General features: G+C 36.4%; 1 protein-coding gene across 1 annotated transcript in view; it reads right to left on the reverse strand.

Moving 5' to 3' along the window:
• CCDC175 (coiled-coil domain containing 175) overlaps window positions 1–22,066 on the reverse strand; it is a 69,923-nt gene that overhangs the window by 31,445 nt on the left and 16,412 nt on the right. The window contains exons 6-11 of the mRNA XM_024115144.3: window positions 21,126–21,248; window positions 18,375–18,484; window positions 14,366–14,447; window positions 5,993–6,129; window positions 3,710–3,820; window positions 2,800–2,871 (exon numbers count right to left, since the gene is read on the reverse strand). Coding sequence (XP_023970912.2) covers window positions 2,800–2,871; window positions 3,710–3,820; window positions 5,993–6,129; window positions 14,366–14,447; window positions 18,375–18,484; window positions 21,126–21,248 — 635 coding nt within the window. The remainder of the gene's footprint in view (window positions 1–2,799; window positions 2,872–3,709; window positions 3,821–5,992; window positions 6,130–14,365; window positions 14,448–18,374; window positions 18,485–21,125; window positions 21,249–22,066) is intronic.

Raw genomic sequence — 22,066 nt, forward strand, 5'->3', positions numbered from 1 at the left:
AAATTCTTAGAAAGGTATAACCTTCCAAGACTGAACCAGGAAGAAATAGAAAATATGAACAGACCAAGTAATGAAATTGAAACTGTGATTTAAAATCTTACAACAAACAAAAGGCCAGGACCAGATGGCTTCACAGGTGAATTCTATAAAGCATTTAGAGAAGAGCTAACACCCATCCTTCTCAAACTCTTCCAAAAACTGCAGAGGAAGGAACACTCCCAAACTCATTCTATGAGGCCACCATAACCCTGATGCCAAAACAAGACAAAGATACTACAAAAAAAGAAAATTACAGACCAATATCACTGATGAATATAGATGCAAAAATCCTCAACAAAATACTAGCAAACAGATTCCAACAACACATTAAAAGGATCATACACCATGATCAAGTGGGAATTATCCCAGGGATGCAAGGATTCTTCAATATATGCAAATCAATCAATGTGATACACCATATTAGCAAATTGAAGAATAAAAACCATATGATCATCTCAATAGATGTAGAAAAAGCTTTTGACAAAATTCATCACCCATTTATGATAAGAACTCCCCAGAAAGTGGGCATAGAGGGAACCTACCTCAACATAATAAAGGCCATATACAACAAACCCACAGCAAACATCATTCTCAATGGTGAAAAACTGAAAGCATTTCCTCTAAGCTCAGGGACAAGACAAGGATGTCCACTCTTGTCACTATTATTCAACATAGTTTTGGAAGTCCTAGCCACAGCAATCAGAGAAGAAAAAGAAATCAAAGGAATACAAATTGGAAAAGAAGTAAAACTGTCACTGTTTGCAGATAACATGGTACTATACATAGAGAATCCTGAAGATGCCACGAAAAAACTACTAGAGTTAATCAATGAATTTGGTAAAGTTGCAGGACACAGAATTAATGCACAGAAATCTCTTGCATTCCTATATGCTAACAACAAAGTATCAGAAAGAGAAAGTAGGGAAACAATACCATTCACCACTGCAACAAAAAGAATAAAATACTTAGGAATGAACCTACCTAAGGAGGTAAAATACCTGTACTCAGAAAACTATAAGATACTTATGAAAGAAATCAAAGATGACACAAACAGATGGAGAGATATACCGTGTTCCTGGATTGGAAGAATCAATATTGTGAAAATGACTATACTACCCAAAGCAATCTACAGATTCAATGCAATCCCTATCAAATTAGCAATGGCATTTTTTTACAGAACTAGAACAAAATATCTTAAAATTTGTATGGTGACACAAAAGACCCTGAATAGCCAAAGCGATGTTGAGGGAAAAAAACGGAGCTGGAGGAACCAGACTCCCTGTTTTCAGACTATACTACAAAGCTACAATAATCAAGACAATATTGTACTGGCACAAAAACAGAAATACAGATCAATGGAACAAGATAGAAAACCCAGAGATAAACCCAAATACCTGGTAAACTAATCTATGACAAAGGAGGCAAGGATATACAATGGAGAAAAGACAGTCTCTTAAATAAGTGGTGCTGGGAAAACTGGACAGCTACATGTAAAAGAATGAAATTATAACACTCCCTAACACCATACACAATAATAAACTCAAAATGGCTTAAAGACCTAAATGGAAGACCGGACACTATAAAACTCTTAGAGGAAAACATAGGAAGAACACTCTTTGACATAAATCACAGCAAAATCTTTTTTGACCCACCTCCTAGAGTTATGGAAATAAAAACAAAAATAAACAAATGGGACCTAATGAAACTTCAAAGCTTTTGCACAGGAAAGGAAATCATAAACAAGACGAAAAGGCAACCCTCAGAATGGGAGAAAATATTTGCAAATGAATCAATGGACAAAGGATTAATCTCCAAAATATATAAACAGCTCATGCAGCTCAATGTTAAAAAAAAAAAAACAACCCAATCCAACAATGGGCAGAAGACCTAAATAGACATTTCTCCAAAGAAGACATACAGATGGCCAAGAAGCACATGAAAAGCTGCTCAACATCACTAATTATTAGAGAAATGCAAATCAAAACTACAATGAGGTATCACCTCACACCAGTTAGAATGGGCATCATCAGACAATCTACAAACAACAAATGCTGGAGAGGGTGTGGAGAAAAGGGAACCCTCTTGGTCTGTTGGTGGGAATGTAAACTGATACAGCCACTATGGAGAACAGTATGCAGGTTTCTTAAAAAACTGAAAATAGAATTATCATATGACCCAGCAATCCCACTACTGGGCATATACCGACAGAAAACCATAATTCAAAAAGACACATGCGGGCTTCCCTGGTGGCGCAGTGGTTGAGAGTCCGCCTGCCGATGCAGGGGACACGGGTGTGATACATATATACAATGGACAGACAAATGGATAAAGAAGATGTGGTACATATATACAAGGGAATATTACTCAACCATAAAAAGGAAGGAAACTGGGTCGTTTGTAGAGATGTGGATGGACCTAGAGACTGTCATACAGAGTGAAGTAAGTCAGAAAGAGAAAAACAAATATTGAATATTAACATATATATGTGAAATCTAGAAAAATGGTACAGATGAACTGGTTTGCAAGGCAGAAATAGAGACACAAATGTAAAGAACAAACATATGGACACCAAGGGGGGAAAGCTGAGGGGGCGTGTGGGGGGGTGGGATGAATTGGAGATTGGGATTGAAATATATACACTAATATGTATAAAATAGATAACTAATAAGAACCTGCTTATAAAAAATAAAGAAAATTAAATTTTAAAAAGATAACATATACTGCTTATAATATAAATGAGTTGTTTTTTTTTTTTTTTACCATCTCTGAGTTTTTCTTTCCAGGTTATCGTTCAGGACTTTTATTTGTTTCTGATATACTTCTTTTGTTGCTCTAAAAACAAGAAAAATATATTGGATTTCGCATTTGTGGGAGCTGTTAAAATGTATAGTAGACTTTATGTATAATTCACATGCACAATAAGGCTACCATCTAATTGGGAGACAAAACAAACCTTGTGAAACAACTAAAGATTTTAGTGGCAGACTAATGGAAAGACAATTACAATTTTTGCAAGTCAAACTGATTTTGTGAGTATTGAAGCCAAGGATAGGGAAGAACGGATTTTGGCGAGGCAGTTGAGGAAAGGTTATTAGAGGATAATGTTTAATAGAGGGAGGAACATGGATTGACAGAATGGAGGTGCAATCTCACCAAGGAAAGGACATCATCATATGCAAAGAAACAGAGGAAAGGAGCAGCAAGTCAGGACTCTTGTGACTAAGGCAAACTTGCTGCATACAGAGGACATGAAGGGAAATAACACTGTGACACAGGAAGGGTTAAGGTTAACAAATTGGTGAGGAACTCTGGAGTCTAGACTGAGTTCTGATTTGCTGCTATGTATAATTTAGAAAGCCAATAAAGATTCTTGAATTAGGGATAAGTGGTAATTAAGGATGGACAATGTGCTTGTGAATCTGGGATGGAGGGAAATGTGAAGGCTGTAACAGAGGTATTAAATGCAGCTTATGTACAACTCAGTGCCTGTCTATTCTTTCAGTGAAAGATTCGATGATAATGACTTTTCTGGACTGTAAAAAAGAGAGAGTCAATTATGAACCTATTTTTCTATAGTATATTAGAAATTGGCATAGATTTGTTGTTACCATTTATTAAAAAATAAATGTAGAGGAATGAAGATTAAAATTTTCAAAGGCAACAAACATACCGATGAAGGTCATTGAGTGTGATAAGTCCTTCTTCCATATTTTGGATGTCTACTTTTCTTTCTGATAGGAAGTTTTCTTTCTGAGCTATAAATGCCAGTTGTTTCTGATTTCTACCATTAAAAAACCAGAGTAATCATATATTTAAGGTTGAAATAATCATTTTTAACTCCTCAGCATAAGAAAATATGCAACCACAAACAAGAATTTAAAAAGTAGTTTGGAAAGTTCAGTTCATGAACTGTTTATCAAATAAATTAGTAAAAATAGAAACAAAGTCTTTTTGCTAGTGGTGGCTAAATATAAATTTATGAAAATCTCTAAGCCATGAAAGGAACATTAACTGTAATAGTAACCATAAAACCATAAGCACAATTCTATAGTACTTTATCCTGCTGAGTGGGTGTGTCTCTTTTAATGAATTTATCGGTTCTGTTATTTTGTAAAAGGTGAAGGAATCAATCAGACTGACTTTGGATAGTGGTCTACCTCTTCCTAGTAGTGTGACCTTGAAAAGAGACTTCACCTGTGGATGAGCCTCAGTTTCCCTATCCATAAAGTGGGGATCACAATACCTATCTCACTGGTTTTAAGGATTAACCGAGATGTAAAGTGCCAAAGCCAATGGGCGGCATCCATGAGGCATTTTGTAAAGAGTGGTTATTTTTCGTCTCTAACTTACAGAGACAATAATGGGAAGTTTACGATTTTGTTCAAATTTCTAGACATTGATAGGAATGTGCCTGTAACAGGAAGTACTTTATCTAAGTGTCTCATCTTCTTCAAAACTGCTATGGACTGAATTGTGTCCCCCCACAAATTCATATGTTGAAGCCCTAGGCCCCAGTGAGATAGTATTTGAAGATGGGGACTTTGGGAGGTGATTAGATTTATATGAGGTCATGAGGATGGAGTCATCATGGTGAGATTAGTGCCCTCATAAGCAGAGACACCAGACAGCTCTCTCTCTCTCTCTCTCTCTCTCCTCTGTGAGGACACAGCAAGAAGGTGGCTGGCCATCTGCAAGTCAGGAAGAGAGCTCTCACCAGAACCTGACCATGCTGGCACCCTGATCTCAGATGTCCAGCCTCCAGAACTAAGGGAAATCAATTTCTGTTGTTTAAGCCTCCCAGTCTATGGTAATTTGTTATGGTAGCCCAAGCTGAAGAAGACAAAAACCAACAACAGTAGCAAATGTTTTATTGTTACAATTATTTGTCATCAGCACATTTTGTGATTCAAACTGATAACTTAGTATGGATCTTAGGAAAGTTTTTGCCTGAAGAATTCTATTAGTAGGCTATTCAACTGGATGAGACAAAATGATTGCAATAACTCTCTGCATCCTAAATGCTACAACAGTGACCATAAATTCAGCTTCACATAAGTGGGCCTGGACACCATAATTACACTTCCATGTGATTTAACTTTGAGTGTAGTAATGTATTACTACTTACATAACTCATACTTGCAAGATGTTATTCTGTAATACTCATTAGGAAAACACTGGTGAAAGCCCACTACCTGCTAAGCAAGGGACAAGATCCTGAAGATACAGTGCTGAGTAAGACAGAGAAACTGCTCTGATCTGTTCATAGTTCAGTGGGACAAAGGGATTTGTACCCAGTTGACAACACTGCAGTGACTGATAAAAAGGAATGACCTCAGAGGGATGTTCCAGAAGGATCATTGTGGTGAGAGGGAGGTTGATAAGTTAGGGGTGATAAAACAGAAAGTGGGAAGAACTTATGAGAGGCACGCCAAAGCAAAGAAGCTAAAAGGGGTGAAAAGAGTGGAGTTGGAGAGGAGGATAGGATATATTTGAGAAATATTTGAGAGGTGGAATTGACAAGCCTTGGTGCTTGAATGGAGTCCTAGTAAAAGATAGGGGTTTCCTTGAATAATTTCCCAGTCTCTGGGTTAGGGGATTGTGTCAGTGACAAAACCTTTTTCTGAGAAAGGAAATGTAGGTGCAAAGCCAGTTTCTGATGAAGGTAGATCTCATAGTTTCTCTAGGCAGTCTCATGGGGTAAAAGCATGATTATTCTTTCAAGAATCTGATTTAGAAATAAAAATAATAGATTTGGCGTTTATGGATTTGATCTGACCCATATGAGGAAAGCATTATTCAGTATATATAGAGGCGCATTAGGAGTGTATTTACAATTGGGTAAAGAACATTTCATTGTTATCAATAGATTTTAAACTAGGATAAGCTTAAGTGGAGAAGCAACCCATAACTAAAGCATGTTGAGTCATGTATGGATTATGGATAGAAAACATACTCAGAATAAATTTTCTGTTTCTGCATAAAAACTTTATCCTCCTCATTTAAGACAATCTTATATTGTCTCGTAACAGTATTCAGTTTCTCTCGTAGATCTTTGTTCTCGAAATGACATTTGTGTAGCTTTTCAGCCATCTAGAAAAAAAAGGAATTGAAGTAGAGGATTTGTTTCACAGCTCTTTTGGTGGGCAACTCTCTAGAGCACTGGGTATATTACTTAACATACAATGACTATGCCTTAAATGTTGAGTGATCTAATTTTATATCAAATATGTAATTGTACATTTTGGCGCCTCTTCTATAAGTTATGACAAATGTGTAGAAAGGTAGTAAACACTGATGCCATAAAGCAAAGTAATAAACCATAGTAAAGTAGTAAACCATAAAGTAATAATTGATATTGAAATAAGAATTGGGATTAATAAACTGGGATCATTCAACAAGATCTTTATGTCCTTTTCCCAGTAGATAAACTACACCAGGGAAAAGAAAATGTAACATCCATAGGAACTCTTGTTCAAAACCTCTTTGACTGGATATCATGCTTAACTTTTGTTAAATATTTCTATTCAAGGACAAAAGATAGTACCCATTAGTGTTCTGAATGAGGTAAGAACTTTGTGCTTGGATGTCTCTACTGAATTGCTTCAAATGAGGTAAGAAAGTTAGGTTAGGTAGGAATGTGGGCTAAGGATCACTAAAATAGATGGATGAAAATAGTTCTTAAAAGTATTGCAGAGGGGCTTCCCTGGTGGCGCAGTGGTCAAGAATCTGCCTGCCAATGCAGGGGACATGGGTTTGAGCCCTGGTCTGGGAAGATCCCACACGCCGCAGAGCAACCAAGCCCTTGCGCCACAACTACTGAGCCTGCACTCTAGAGCCTGCGAGCCACAACTGCTGAACCCACCTGCCACACCTACGGAAGCCCGTGCTCCTAGAGCCCATGCTCCGCAACAAGAGAAGCCACTACAATGAGAAGCCTGCGCACCACAACGAAGAGTAGCCCCCGCTCGCCACAACTAGAGAAGCCCGCGCGTAGCAACAAAGACCCAACGCAGCCAAAACTAAATAAATAAAATAAATAAATTTATTTTTTTAAAAAGTGTTGCAGAACTAACAAGATAATGAGGAATTAGTAAGCCTAATTCTACAAGAAAGCAAGAATCCAGACTGGTAAACCTAGCACTGAAAACTCCTTTTACTCTGAGGACATTTACTGATATAGAAGAAGCCACTTGGAATCTGAGATTTGGTTCTCTTACATGACAAGGGGGAAAAAAGTCAACACTTAGAGCTCATCCAGGTGTTATGCCTGATAAACCTCCTGCCACATTAGTCTGGGATTCCAAAGAGCTTCACCCTCTGAAGAAGAGTGAATTAGAAGCTAACAAGCCATGGTCCAGCCTGACTTAGATCACCAGGGAACCTAAAGGTGGATTAAGGAGGTTTGGGATTGTTAACATCCCAGATATCTGACAGAAGTGAATGAAATCTGTTCCTGAGAAATGCACTGTCATCCTAGACCTCAAATTGTTTCTACAAACACCTTTTTTGAAGTACAATGTCCAGTGTACAGTTTTCCAACAGAAGGAAACAAGACAGCATGAACAAAAATTGGCAGAAACAATAGATGACAGAACCAGTCTTACAAAAATACCAGGTATTGGAAATAGACACTGAAATATAAAAATACTGTATTTATTATGATCAAAGAATACTAGACATGCTTGAAAAATATGGCAAGGAATTGGAAACAATAAAGAGCAACAAAGCAGATTTGAAAATTACCAGTTGAAAAATACAATAACCAAAATTAAGAATTGAAATAAGACCATTCTGCCCAGAATGCAGCAGGGGTAGACAAAAAGTAGAAAATAGAGAAGAGCGAGTAAGATACAGACAGGATATTTTATTAGTACACATAATTGTGTTCATATAATTGGAGTCTCAGAAAAAGAGGAAAAAGCATGGGACAAAAGAAATATGTGAACAGATAATGGCTAAGAATTTTGCAGAACTTACAAAATACAGCAACTCACAGATTTAAGATGCCCAATAAATCCCAAGCAGGATAAATAAAAAGAAAAACTTGGACATATCATAGTGAAATTGAATAACTAGGTCAAAGGGAACAAAAAAGACCTAAGATAAATGAAAGACATGCTGTGTTCATGGATTGGAAACTTCAATATTGTTAAAACATAAAATCCTCCCCAAATTGATCTATAGATTTAATTCAACCCCAATCAAAATCCAAACAGGCTTTTGGGCAGGACTTAACAGACTGAAATTCAAAGGGCCAAGAATAATGGAAGCAATCTTGTAGAAGAACAAAGTTGAAGGATTTTTACTACTAAGTATAAAGGCTTATTTTAAAGCTACTAATTAAGAGTGTATGGTTTTAATGTGAGAAGAGATTAAGTTCAAATGAATAAAATAGATGCTACAGATTCACACACATATTTATGATATATTTATGAGCCACAGTTGATTTATGACAAAAGTGCCACTGAAATACAGTGGAGGAAAGTACTGACTTTTCATTTAATAGTGCTAGTTAATTGGACAATCTTATGTGAAAGTATGAATCTGGACTACCATTTCATAGAACACACACACACACACACACACACACACACACACATTCCAGACAGCTTGCAGTCCTTAACGTGACAAAGCAAACACTAAAGCTTCTACAAGATTATGTAGGAGAATATCCTCAAGACACAGGACACAAAAAGCATAAGCCAAAAAGGAAAAGATTGATAAACTATACTTCATTAAAATTAATAAACTACATTTATCAAAAGACAGATATGCACATGAAGACTGTACACTTACAGTAAATATTCTGTTCTGTATATGTGTAATATTTCATCATAAAAGTTAAAGTTAGGGGCTTCCCTGGTGGCGCAGTGGTTGCACGTCCGCCTGCCGATGCAGGGGTCACGGGTTCGTGCCCCGGTCCGAGAGGATCCCACATGCCGCGGAGCGGCTGGGCCCGTGAGCCATGGCCGCTGAGCCTGCGCGTCCGGAGCCTATGCTCCACAATGGGAGAGGCCACAACAGAGGAAGGCCCGCATACCACAAAAAAAAAAAAAAAAAAAAAAAAAAAAAGTTAAAGTTAGAATAGAATTTTGTGTCATTGTTGAACTTGTTTCCTATAACTCATGAGAATTAAGATTGGATGTCAGGAAGAGTTCAGTTTTTAATCCAACACTTATTTGTGGTCTTTTCGACGATAGCCATTCTGACAGGTGTGAGGTGATATCTCATTGTGGTTTTGATTTGCATTTCCTTGATGATTGGTGATGTTGAGCATCTTTTCTTGTGCTTGTTTGCCATCTGTATGTCTTTGGAAATATGTGTATTCAGATCCTCTGCCCATTGTTTAATCAGGTTGTTTTTTAGATGTTGAGTTGTATGAGTTCTTTGCATATTTTGAATATTAACCCCATGTCAGATATATTGTTTGCCAATATCTTCTCCCATTCAGTACGCTGTCTTTTTGTTTTATTAATAGTTTTCTTTGCTGTGCAAAAGCCTTTTAGTTTGATGTAGTCCCATTTGTTTATTTTTGCTTTTGTTTCTACTGCCTGAGGAGACATACCCAATAAAAATCACTAAGACTGTTGTCAGAGTGTACTGCCTATGTTTTCTTCTAGGAGTTTTATGATTTCAGGTTTTACATCTAAGTCTTTAACCCATTTTGAGTTGATTTTTGTATATGATGTGAGGAAGTAGTCCAATTTGATTCTTTTGCATGTAGCTATCCAGTTTTCCCAACATTATTTATTAGAAAGGCTATCTTTTCCCCATTGTATATTCTTGCCTTCTTTGTCATAGATTAATAAACTATATATGCAGGTTTAGTTCTGTGCTATCTATTCTGTTCCATGATCTATGTGTCTGTTTCTGTGCCAGTACCATACCATTTTGATTACTGTAGATTTGTAGTATAGTTTGAAATCAGAAAGTGTAATACCTCCAGCTTTGTTCTTCTTCCTCAAGATTGTTTTGGCTATTCAGGGTCTTTCGTGTTTCCATAAAAATTTTAGATTTATTCCAATTTTGTGAAAAATATCACTGGAATTTTAATAGGGATTGGATTGAATCTGTAGATTGTCTTGGGGAGTATGGTTATTTTAACAATTTTAATTCTCCCAATGGTAAAATATATATCTTTCTATTTGTGTCATATTCAAATTTTCATTAATGTCTTATAGTTTTCCGAGTACAGGTCTTTTACCTCCTTAGTTAGATTTATTCTTAGATATTTTATTCCTTTGAATCAATTATAAATGGAATTGTTTCTTTAATTTCTCTTTCTGATAGTTTGTCATTAGTGTATAGAAATGCAACAGATTTCTGTACATTAATTTTGTATCCTGCAACTTTACTGAATTCACTGATGAGCTCTAGTGTTTTTTTTTTTTTGGTGGTGGCTTTGGGATTTTCTATGTATAGTATCATGTCATCTGTAAACAGTAACAGTTTTACTTCTTCCTTTTCCACTTGGATTCTTTTTCTTGTCTGAAAAAGACTGTGACTAGGATTTCTAATACTATGTTGAATAAAAGGGGTGACAGTGGGCAGCCTTATCCTGTTCTTGATTGTAGAAGAAATACTTTCAACTTTTGACCTTTGAGTATGATTTTAGCTATGACCTTGTTGTATATGGCCTTTATTATGTTGAGGTATGTTCCCTCTACACCCACTTTATTGAGTTTTTTTTCATAAATGGGTGCTGAATTTTGTCAAAAGCTTTTTCTGATCTATCGAAATAATCATATGATTTTTTAAAATTTTTATTTATTTATTGTTTATTTATTTATTTTTGGCTGCATTGGGTCTTTGTTGCTGTGTGTGGGCTTTCTCTATTTGCAGCGAGCGGGGGCTACTCTTCATTGCAGTGCACAGGCTTCTCATTGCATTGACTTCTCTTGTTGTGGAGCACAGGCTCTAGGTGCTCAGGCTTCAGTAGTTGTGGCACATGGGCTCAGTAGTTGTGGCTCGCGGGCCCTAGAGTGCAGGCTCAGTAGTTGTGGCACATGGGCTTAGTTGCTCCGTGGCATGTGGGATTTTCCCAGACCAGGCCTCGAACCCATGTCCCTGCATTGGCAGGCGGATTCTTAACCACTGCACCACCTGAGAAGTCCCAATCATATGATTTTTATTTTCAATTTAATAAAGTGGTATATCACATTGATTGATTTGCAGATACTGAACTATCCTTGCATCCCTGGGATAAATCTCACTTGAGCATAGTGTATGATCCTGTTAATGTATTATTGAATTCAGTGTGCTAATATTTGTTGAGGATTTTTGCAACTATGCTCATCAGTAATTTTGGCCTGTAATATTCTCTTTTTTTGTGGTATCTTTGTCCAGTTTTGGTATCAGGATGATGCTGGACTCATAAAACGGGTTCTTAAATTTTGGGGGGAGAGTTTAGGAAGGATAGGCATTAACTCTTCTTTAAATGTTTGGTAGAATTTACCTGTGAACCTGTCCAATCCTGGACTTTTTTCATTGAAAGTTTTTGGGTTTTTTTTCTGATTCATTTTCATTACTGGTAATTGGTCTGTTCATATTTTCTATTTCTTCCTGATTCAGTCTTGGCAAATTGTACATTTCTAGGAATTTATTCACTTCTTCTAGGTTTTCCATTTTATTGACATATTATTGTTTGTAGTAATCTCTTATGATCCTTTGTATTCCTGTGGTGTAGGTTGGAACTTCACTTCTGATTTTATTGATTTGAGCCCTCTCTCTTTTTTTCTTGATTAGTCTAACTAAAAGTTTATCAATTTTGCTTATCTTTTCAAAGAACCATCTCTTAGTTTCATTGATCTTTTCTATTGTTTCATTTTTAAGTCTCTATTTCATTTATTTCTGCTCTGGTCCTTATTATTTTTTTCCTCTTACTTTGTTTTGTTTGTTCTTATTTTTCTAGTTCCTTTAGATGTAACGTTAGGTTGTTTGTTTGAGATCTTCCTTCTTTCTGAAGTAGGCCTGTATCACTATAAACTTCCCTCTTAGAACTGTTTTTTCTGTGTCCCATAGATTTTGAATCATTGTGTTTCCATTTTCATTTGTCTCCAGGTATTTTTAAATTTCCTCTCTGATTTCTTCAGTGACCCATTGGTTGTTTAGTAGCATATTGTTTAGCTTCCACATGTTTGTGTTTTTTGCAGGGTTTTGTTTTGGTTTTGGTTTTGTAGTTGATTTCTAGTCTTATACACTGTGGTCAGAAAAGATGCTTGATATGATTTCAATTTCTTAAACTTGTAGACTCTTTTTTGTGTCCTAGCATATGATCTATCTTAGAGAATGTGCCACGTGCACTTGAAAAGAATGTGTATTCTGCTGCTTTCGGAGGGAATGCTCTCTCTATATATATCTGTTGATTCCATTAGTCTAATGTGCCACTTAAAGCCATTGTTTCCTTATTGATATTCTGTCTGGATGATCTGTCCATTGATATAAGTGAGGTGTTAAAATCCCCTACTATTATTATGTTACTGTCAATTTCACCCTTTATGTTTGTTAATATTTGTTTTATGTATTTAGGTGCTTCTATGTTGGGTGCATATATGTTTACAATTGTTATTTCTTGTTGGATTGATCCATTTATCAGTCTATAATATCCTTCTTTGTCTCTCGTTACAGTCTTTGCTCTAAAGTCTATTTGTCTGATATAAGTATTGCTACCCCAGCTTTCTTTTTGTTTCCATTTGCACTGAACACCTGTTTCATGCCCTCACTTTCAGTCTGTGTGTGTTTTAGATCTGAAGCTACTCTCTTATAGACAGCATATAGAGAGATTTTTTTTTTTTAATCTGTCAGCCACTCTATGTCTTTTTTATTTACTTATTTATTTTTTGCAGTACGCGGGCCTCTCACTGCTGTGGCCTCTCCCATTGTAGAGCACAGGCTCCGGACGCGCAGGCTCAGCGGCCATGGCTCACAGGCCTAGCTGCTCCACAGCATGTGGGATCTTCCCGGACCGGGGCACGAACCCGTGTCCCCTGCATTGGCGGGCGGACTCTCAACCACTGCGCCACCAGGGAAGCCCCCACTCTATGTCTTTTGATTGGAGTATTTAGTCCATGTACATTTAAAGCAATTATTAATAGATATGTACTTATTAACATTTTGTTGGCTGTTTTCTGGTTGTTTTGGTAGTTCTTTTTTGTTCATTTTTTCTTCTTTTGTTCTCTTCCTTTGTGATTTGATTACTATCTTTACTGTTATGTTTGGATTCATTTCTCTCTTATTTGTGTGCATCTATTATAAATTTTTGGTCTGTGGTTACCATGAAGTATATATATAACAACTTTTATATATATGTGATTAAGTTGATGATCTTAAGTTTGAACACATTCTAACAACCCTGCATTTTTATGCGCCCCCACCACATTTAATGTTTTTGACATCATATTGTCCATCTTTTTATTTTTTTATCCCTTAACTACTTATTGTGGATATAGATGATTTTACTACTTTTGTCTCTGACATTCCCACTAGCTTTTATAAGTGGTTGACCTTTACTCTATGTTTGCCTTTACCAATGAGATTTTTCCTTTCATAATTTTCATATTTCTAGTTGTGGTCTTTTCTTTTCCATTTAGAGGAGTCCCTTTTATGTTTCCTGTAAAGTAGGTTTAGTGCTACTGAACTCTTTTAGCTTTTGCTTGTCTGTAAAACTCTTTATCTCTCATTGAAATCTGAATGATAGCCTTGCCAGGTAGAGTATTGGTTGTAGGTTTTTTTCTTTTCATCACTTTACATATATCATGCCACTTTTTTCTGACCTAAAAAGTTTCTGCTAAAAAGTCAGCTGATAGCTTTGTTGGAGTTCCCTTGTACACAGCCAGTCACCTTTCCTTTGCTGCTTTTAAGATTCTTTATCTTTAATTTTTGCCATTTTAATTACAATGTGTCTTGATGTGGTCCTCTTTGGGTTCATCTTGTTTGGGAATCTCTATGCTTCTTGGACTTAGATATCTGTTTTCTTTCTCAGGTTAGAGAAGTTTTCAGCTACTATTTCTTGAATTATGTTCTCTGCCCCTTCCTCTCTCTCTTCTTTCTGGGACCCCTATAATGTGAATATTAATACACTGATGTCCCAGAGGTCTCTTAAACTATCCTTATTTTTTAAAAATTCTTTTTTCTGCTCAGCTTAGGTGATTTTCACTATTCTCTTCCATTTTTCTGACCAAATCTTTAAACAATTACTGTGAATGATCATGATTATTATTAGTTAATAAGAATGCTACTTTTGGAAAATTTCACATTTTTCACATATACTTAAAATGTTAACTAAAAATTAATTATAATCTTAAAGCCATCATTTCTGTCTTCCTACCTGTTTTATCTTCAGCAGTAATTCATTTTTTTCAAAATTAGATGCATCATCCAGTTTTTCCTTGTTATTCCTAAAGAAAAGCCTATGAACAAAGGAAGCCAAATAAGTTCCTATTAGGACATGTTTTCCAGCAAAGCCACATTTACTTATGACATCAGAAACTTCCAGTCCCCATCTCCCTATGCAATATATTTATTTACAATTCATTAAAATAAACAAAATTTTTACTCCTTTGAATTGATGTATTAATACTTCATTTATTTATATATTAATTTAAGAAGCAATTTTTGAACACCTACACTCTGGGAGATACAGCACAAAGTCTCTACCCTCATGGAAATTACACTCTAGTGGAGTAGACAGAATATAAGAAAGTTATAAAAAATATACATATATTTCAGATAGCGTTAAATGCTCCAAAGATCACAAAGTAGGGAAAAGGATAGAGAAATCCTGAGAGTGAGGATGGTACTGTAGACAGGTGATTAGGGAACACTTCTTGGGATAACTTGTGAAAGACCCGAAGGATGAGAAGGAGCCAGATATGTGAAGATCTTAAGGAACAGCTTTTCATATAGAAGGAACAGCAGGTGATAATATCCTGAGATAGGAACAAGCTTGGTGTATTGAATATTTGATGAAGACAGGAGTGTGAGAAGGCTGGAGAGTTAGACACAGTCCAGATCATGCAGGGTCTTGATGACAAGGTAGAAGTTCAGATTTTATTTTGAAGGGAACTAGGGGAGGATTTTTTTTTTTTTTTTTTTTTTTTTTTGTGGTATGCGAGCCTCTCACCGCTGTGGCCTCTCCCGTTGCGGGGCACAGGCTCCGGACGCGCAGGCTCAGCAGCCGTGGCTCACGGGCCCAGCCGCTCCGCGGCATGTGGGATCTTCCCGGACCGGGGCACGAACCGGCGTCCCCTGCATCGGCAGGCGGACTCCCAACCACTGCGCCACCAGGGAAGCCCAGGGGAGGATTTTTTAAGGAAAGGAGTGACATGAACTGATTCACATCTTGTAAAAATGACTCTGGCTACTTAGTGGAGAAAGACAATAGTATAGGAAGATAGACTATGTAGAAGTCTATGGCAGTGGTCCAGAAGAGATAATGGTGGCTCAGATTAAGGTTGTAGTGGTGGAGCTGGTGAGAAATAGTTGGACTCAGGATATATTTTAAAGATGAAGGCAACAGGACATGCTTTGGATTTGGCTGGAGTTAGAGTTGGGTTAGGGTTAGGTTAGTTGGTTAGCTGGGTTAGGGTTAGGTAGTAAGGAAAACAGGAATGGTGGATGACTCCTAGTTTTTTGGCTGGAGTAACTAGGTAAATAGTGATATGGAAGACTAAAGAAAGAGCTATTTCAAGGAGATGGGAAATTAAGAATTCTGTTTAGGACATGTATATTTGAGATATCCTCCAAGTGGAAAGGTCAAATAAGCTGTAGACTATATGCAGTTAGAGGTCAGGGCTGGATATAAAAATATGGAAGTCATTGGGGTACAGAAAGTATGAGACTGAATGAAATTACATATGGAGAGTACGAGTAGAGAATAGAGAACAGTGAAGGGCTGAGAACTCCAAAAGTTAGAGACAGAAAGAAGAACTGGAACAAGTAAAGGGTCCTGAGAAGAAGCAGTGTAGCAAATGAAAAAAGAGAATGTGATGTTTGGGAAGCCAAGTGAAGAAAGTATATCAAGAAGATGAAAGTAAGCATCTGTGTCAAATTCTATAAAGAATTTTAAAACTTTGAGGAATAGATCAGATCACTAAAATTTGGCAGGATGAAAGTCATTGGTAACCTTGACAATTTTGAAACCATGTCAGCCCTTTTAAAAAAGCATCTATAATTTTTACGGCCTCTTGCACTACAATGACAAGTATATACTTTGGGTCACAAATTGGATGTCATTTATATACAATATTTAGCTTCCAATTCCCCACTTCCCATGTGTTGATAACCAGCTGAATGACAAAAAAAGTCATAGCAATTTAGAAAGATAGGCACTGATTTGCCTTTATTATGCAAATACATCATGCTGGATATCAATAAGAGCAAAGAAGAAGGATTAAACTAGCAATGCCTCCCGTGGATCTGTGAAGAATTTGAGGTACCCTTAACTGTCCAAATATAGAATTTAAACTTGGAGTTGAGTAATTTTTGTTTTCCCTCAATATTTTGACCTCAAAATAGATAATGAACTTGCAAGTTAACGATTTCATGGTCAGTGGGATGGGGGAAGTTAAGACTAATAGATTAATAGGAAGATGAGTTATATAAATTATTTTAGTTTCTTGTATAATTTATTCTTAAAGAATCTTATAGAATATTATAAAACAACACTGTTTGATTCTTCAAATCCACCAAACAAGAACTGAGCTGCCTCTCCCTACCTCCAAAGATAGAGAAAAGGAGCTGAGAAAATAAAAATACAGAGAATTTTCTTTTAATTTGCCAAGTTATAAAGAGGAAAAAGTAAAGTTTTATTAATAAAAAGGGGGGGACTTATATCCTCAATCACCAAATTAATCAAAAGCACTTTTCCTCAGTGAGGTTCCACATGAAAACCCTTGAAAAGCTGGGACTGAAAAAAAAAAAAGATGAGCCATTCAAAATGAAAGATCAATGAATCCCCATTTTTATCTTGAACATACATTTAAAACCAGTTAGCTAACATGAAGACTGCTTATAAATAAAACTTTATCAGTGTTTCAAGGCTTTTAATCAGAAGTCCTAGAAATAAGTTAAGAGCTAATCTATATTTTCCACTATGATTCTTTGCTTAGTTTTTTTTTTTTTTTTTTTTTTTTTGCGTTACGCGGGCCTCTCACTGTTGTGGCCTCTCCTGTTGCGGAGCACAGGCTCTGGACGTGCAGGCTCAGCTGCCATGGCTCACGGACGAACCCATGTCCCCTGCATCGGCAGGCGGACTCTCAACCACTGCGCCACCAGGGAAGCCTTCTTTGCTTAGTTTTTAAGAGATAGATATCAACTAAAATTATAGAATCACTTTCAAAGAAAAAGATTTTTTATTCTGATTTTTAATTGTTGTATTACTTGAGCTTTCCAATTTTAAATCTGGTACTGAGTATAAGGATTATTGCATATTTTATGGACTGTTGATGATAGAGTAGAATTGTGCTGTGCAGTTGTTATTTTAGAAGATATAATTTTAATCCCAATACATTCAAATCTATGTAGAAATGAGCCATACTGTAACAGGATCCCACATGTGAAATTACTTGTCTTTTGGGAAATCTGCTCAGACCACAATTTGTCTTTTAAACTGTCAGTAAACCCTGGGGATAAGCCCATAAGCCATGTTTATATTAAAAGACCCCACCTTCCTATCCAGAGCTGAGCCAAACAGCTTTTGATTGGAAATCTGGGAATTCTCCTGGGAGAGAATCTGTTGGTCAATCTCTAAAGATAGATGGATCTGTGACAGGTAAACTCAGAGGGTTTGGAATGGCCATGCTTAGCCACGGACTCACCAGGAAGAGAACACAGCATGTAGATAAAAGAGAGAATCGCAGAAGGAAGCAAACACTAGGCCTTGAGACAGATGGAATATTTCCTTATGTTTCTGGTTTCAGTTCCATGGTAAAAGTTTTTGCCTTGAGGCTTCCCTGTATTTTCTCAATAAGTTCTGCAAGTCCCCCTTGACTAAGAACAACAACTGTAGCAGCATGGTTAGGTGAGTTGTAGCCCTATGGCAGTGCCTTCCTCCAGGAGCGTATTTGCAGGGAGTAAGGAACTGAAATAAGGATAGTACACACCCCAAATTCCCTCCCTTTTCCTAAACTAACCACATCACCCTCAATTTTTTCTCTTGATCATCTGAAAGACTGGTTAATTTCAAAATGAAGAGGTGATTCTATAAAGCTGACAATCACACAAATTTTAGTAAAATAAGAGAATAATTTTCATCTAATATTAAATAAAAAAATATTTTTAATGAAAGGAACATAACATCTAGAAATGCTTCTGTAAAGATAAAGTATTATACTTACATTTTATCCTCCAGGATCTTACAGGATTTCTTCATGTCTTGAACCTGTTGTTCCCAATGTCTTACTGATTCTTGTAGTCGTGATGTCTCTAAATTGTGATCACTAAGAACCTGTTGAAAATTCAAAAAATTGGGGCATTCAATCATCATCAAATGATTCATGACAGAAGTCCAATTCACTAAATATTCATGTATCATCCATTCAACTTTTACACTGGGGGTGTCCTTTAGTTAAAATAAAAAGCAATCATTATACTGCTTGTTTCTTTATAAAACAAACTGAGACAGAAATAATCTTGAAATCATCAGAAAACAAAATTTGGGAGGGAGAGAAACCAATTATAGCAATAGAAATGTGAAAACTATAAAAACAGCTTCCAAGACATGAATTCACCTTGACTACCATTTAAAAAAATTAAATATACATTTTCATAATTGTTTTCAAAATGTTATTCCAGGATACTAGAATGAGTATTATAAAAAGAAAAGTCAAAACAAATTGGGTCTTTCGCCTTAGTTGATAGCTATGTCCACGTTGCAAAGATTTTTTTCTTAATATTTAATCAGTAATTTGGAAATGGAAAAATTGGGTACTATGAAAAAATGTTAGCATGATTAAAAAGGAAATATGGATGGAGAAAATTCATAGTGAACATATTTTTACAACACAGTTTTGGAATAAAGAAAAGGGAAAGCAAACTTATCAGAGCTTGGGTCTGCATTTCAGCTTGTGAGGGAAAGTGGAGCTGACAGAAAAGCTGATCAAACAAATTCCCTTGCTCTCTAGCACAGAGCTACCATGGACAGATTATTTAGAGCCACCTAACCCTGCACATCAGCGTGGGGTCAGAAAAACACCTGTCGGGGGTATAGAGGTGCTTTCAGTCATGCCAGGTGAGACAGGTGGGTGAAAGCCCTCCAAACTATTTTTTTTCCTCTAAAGCACTCATATGACTGAATTTGTGGGCTATAAGTAGTTCCAGAGTTAACAGGAGTCTGAAATCCTAGATATGCCATCAAAAACTAGCAGAATGTCCAAAGAACTCTGACCAATAATCAGGATTAGTGACTATACACTGAAGGCCCATCCTGCCTGACATCCATAACCTCTAGCCCTCGGTCCTCCCCGCCCTAGACATGTAGGGCACCTTGAGAATCACACATCATTATTCTTTTCTGCCAGCATCACACCAGCTTGACCTGGCTGCAGAGTTTTCTAAACTAAAAGCACCACATGAAGATGAACCTGAAATTCCCTGTAGTCTCAAGTCCATAGCCAAAATGTTGTTTTCTAATCTCAGGCAATAACAACAACAACAAACTTTACCAAATACAAAACACTCAGCTAAAAGCCTTATAGGAATGACCTCATTCCATCTCCACAAAAGCCCTTTGAAATAGGCAATGTTATTACCCCCATATTATAGGTGAGGAAACTTCAGGTTGGTAAAGTCAAGATTCGAACCCAGGTCTCTGTGATACTGAAATTTGTGCTTTAAACACAATTCTCCACTGGTAAGGTGGGGTGGGGCTCTAGATTGGGGGTAGGTAGAGAATGACACTGGAGCTGAGTTTACCCCTGCCACCTCAAGCCTTGACTTATTTGTCTTTAGAGATCTTTGAAGAACAGGTTAAGGAACATATACTTCATTTTTCCAAACTAGGTGGTGCACTTGACATAATTTATGAGGCCCCAACTGGGGATATGAGCTTAGGCGTGCAGATAAGATCTGTTTTATACAATCCCTGTGTTCTCCTTTGAGCCTAGCCTGACTCATGCTTCCTTACTATGTTGATATATGAAAAAACAGATAATCATCCTTTTAAACGCACATATTTGGGGGAAGTTTTTGATTTTACTAATGTTTTGTAGTTGGATGTCATAATAGATATATTGTAACTATAATGGTCAAAATCACACTATAAATAGTATTGATATAATGGAATTAACTGAAGACTCTGATAAGAAATGTGATGTTTTAGTATTACTGTTGCCCCATATAGTTTTACATGTAATTCTCAATACAAATAGAAGAAATACACTGAAGACTCATTAATTCAACTGTGATAGATTAACAGGTGTTTCTGTTTTAATTAACATAGAAGTAGTATTAACATTAACCTCTTCAATTATAGTCACTGCATAAGCTTCAGTTTTCTTATCTTTAAAATGAGGATAATCCTCACAAAATATTTATCACAATACTGGCTTTCAATCGATGTTATTAATTTTTAAAAATAGAAGTGCAGAGCTCTGAAGTATTTTCTAACTCGAAGAGACAAATAGTCTCCTTTCCATATTAATGTACTCAATATAAATGGAGAGCCTAAATTCTGTTTTATTATCACACATTCAGAATTAAGGAATCTGCCCATGTTTATTCACGTTGTTATGTAAAATAAAGCAATCTCACACAAACATTACATATGATTCTATATCCATTTGGTCGGTTCTGTATGTATATTTTTAAAAACATTTTTACAGTATTTTGGCCCATCAAATGCAGTGTGTACCTAAGCATTCCAAACTTCCTTCTTTCCATCATATTCCTAAAGAAGAAAACACAATTGCCCTAAAACACTTTAAATGTCAGAAAATATTAACATGCCAAAAACATTCTCCCCTGAATGGCGTGAAGATTAATTAAAATCAGCTCCTTTTTTAAACCACCTGCTATTAGTTGTATTCAAGGCAGTGTATATTGAGGTTCTTGGGGTCGGGCTTGAAGAAACATAGTTTATTCTTTCTTACCACTGTGCTGGTAGCAAGGGTTTCTCTCATTTTTGTCATTTTAAGCCTTAATCTATCCAATTCTTTCTTCTTTTTGTAAGTCTCCTTTCTCTTAAGTTCACAGAGTTTTTTATATTCATCAACCTGTAGTGACAAACATAATAAACAAATCAAAAAGCTTAAGAGGACAACACAGTTTAGGAAATCTTTTTTAAAATTTTGTCAACCTAATTCATATTTAAGTATACCATATTCAATCTAAGTGTATTATCAAAGTAAAATAACAAAACAGGTTTGCTTAGTTTGAAGCATCAGAGGAAAAATAATAAATCACAAGGACCAAACTGTAATTATAAAATGTTGAACTAGTAAATTTAGAGGAACAATGAAACAATGATCATTAATAGCAAATTATAAAAGCAACTGCCATTGTAAAATTTACTAGTAAAACATCATAGCAATTGTTACCAGATCTACTGTGCGCTAAGCACATCAGGAGAGTCAAAGGAAGGAATTAAGAATTGTTTGGAAATCTAAATTCACATTATTTCATGAGAAGTAAAACAGACCAAAAACAAAATTACTGAAGATAGGGCAGCTCACAATCCTAAACAACTTACCATTTTGTCACCCATACCAGCCCCTGAGAGCTAAAGGATCCTTATCTCCATTTACCTGTGCTTGTTTCAAAAGCGCCCAGTATTTGGTAGAAATGTTTTGCAGCTGTGTCTTAAGAGATAGTCAGTGGTCAAATGCCCTGAAATGACTGTGACTTGACCACAGGAGTGCTCTGCCTGCGCAGATGAGGCCTGGAGGTGTCAGAAAGTTACCTTTGCTTCATTACCATGTTAAGATCTCTGCCCAAAGGGGGCATTTGTACTCTGCTAGGCACAATTCATGCCCTGTGCTAGGAAGCATGGAAGACTATGCATGCCCCAGCTGCTCTGGCTGCCTCTGTAAAT

The sequence above is a fragment of the Physeter macrocephalus genome, chromosome 11 (genome assembly GCF_002837175.3).
Source record: "Physeter macrocephalus isolate SW-GA chromosome 11, ASM283717v5, whole genome shotgun sequence".
NCBI classification, from domain to species: Eukaryota; Metazoa; Chordata; class Mammalia; order Artiodactyla; family Physeteridae; genus Physeter; species Physeter macrocephalus.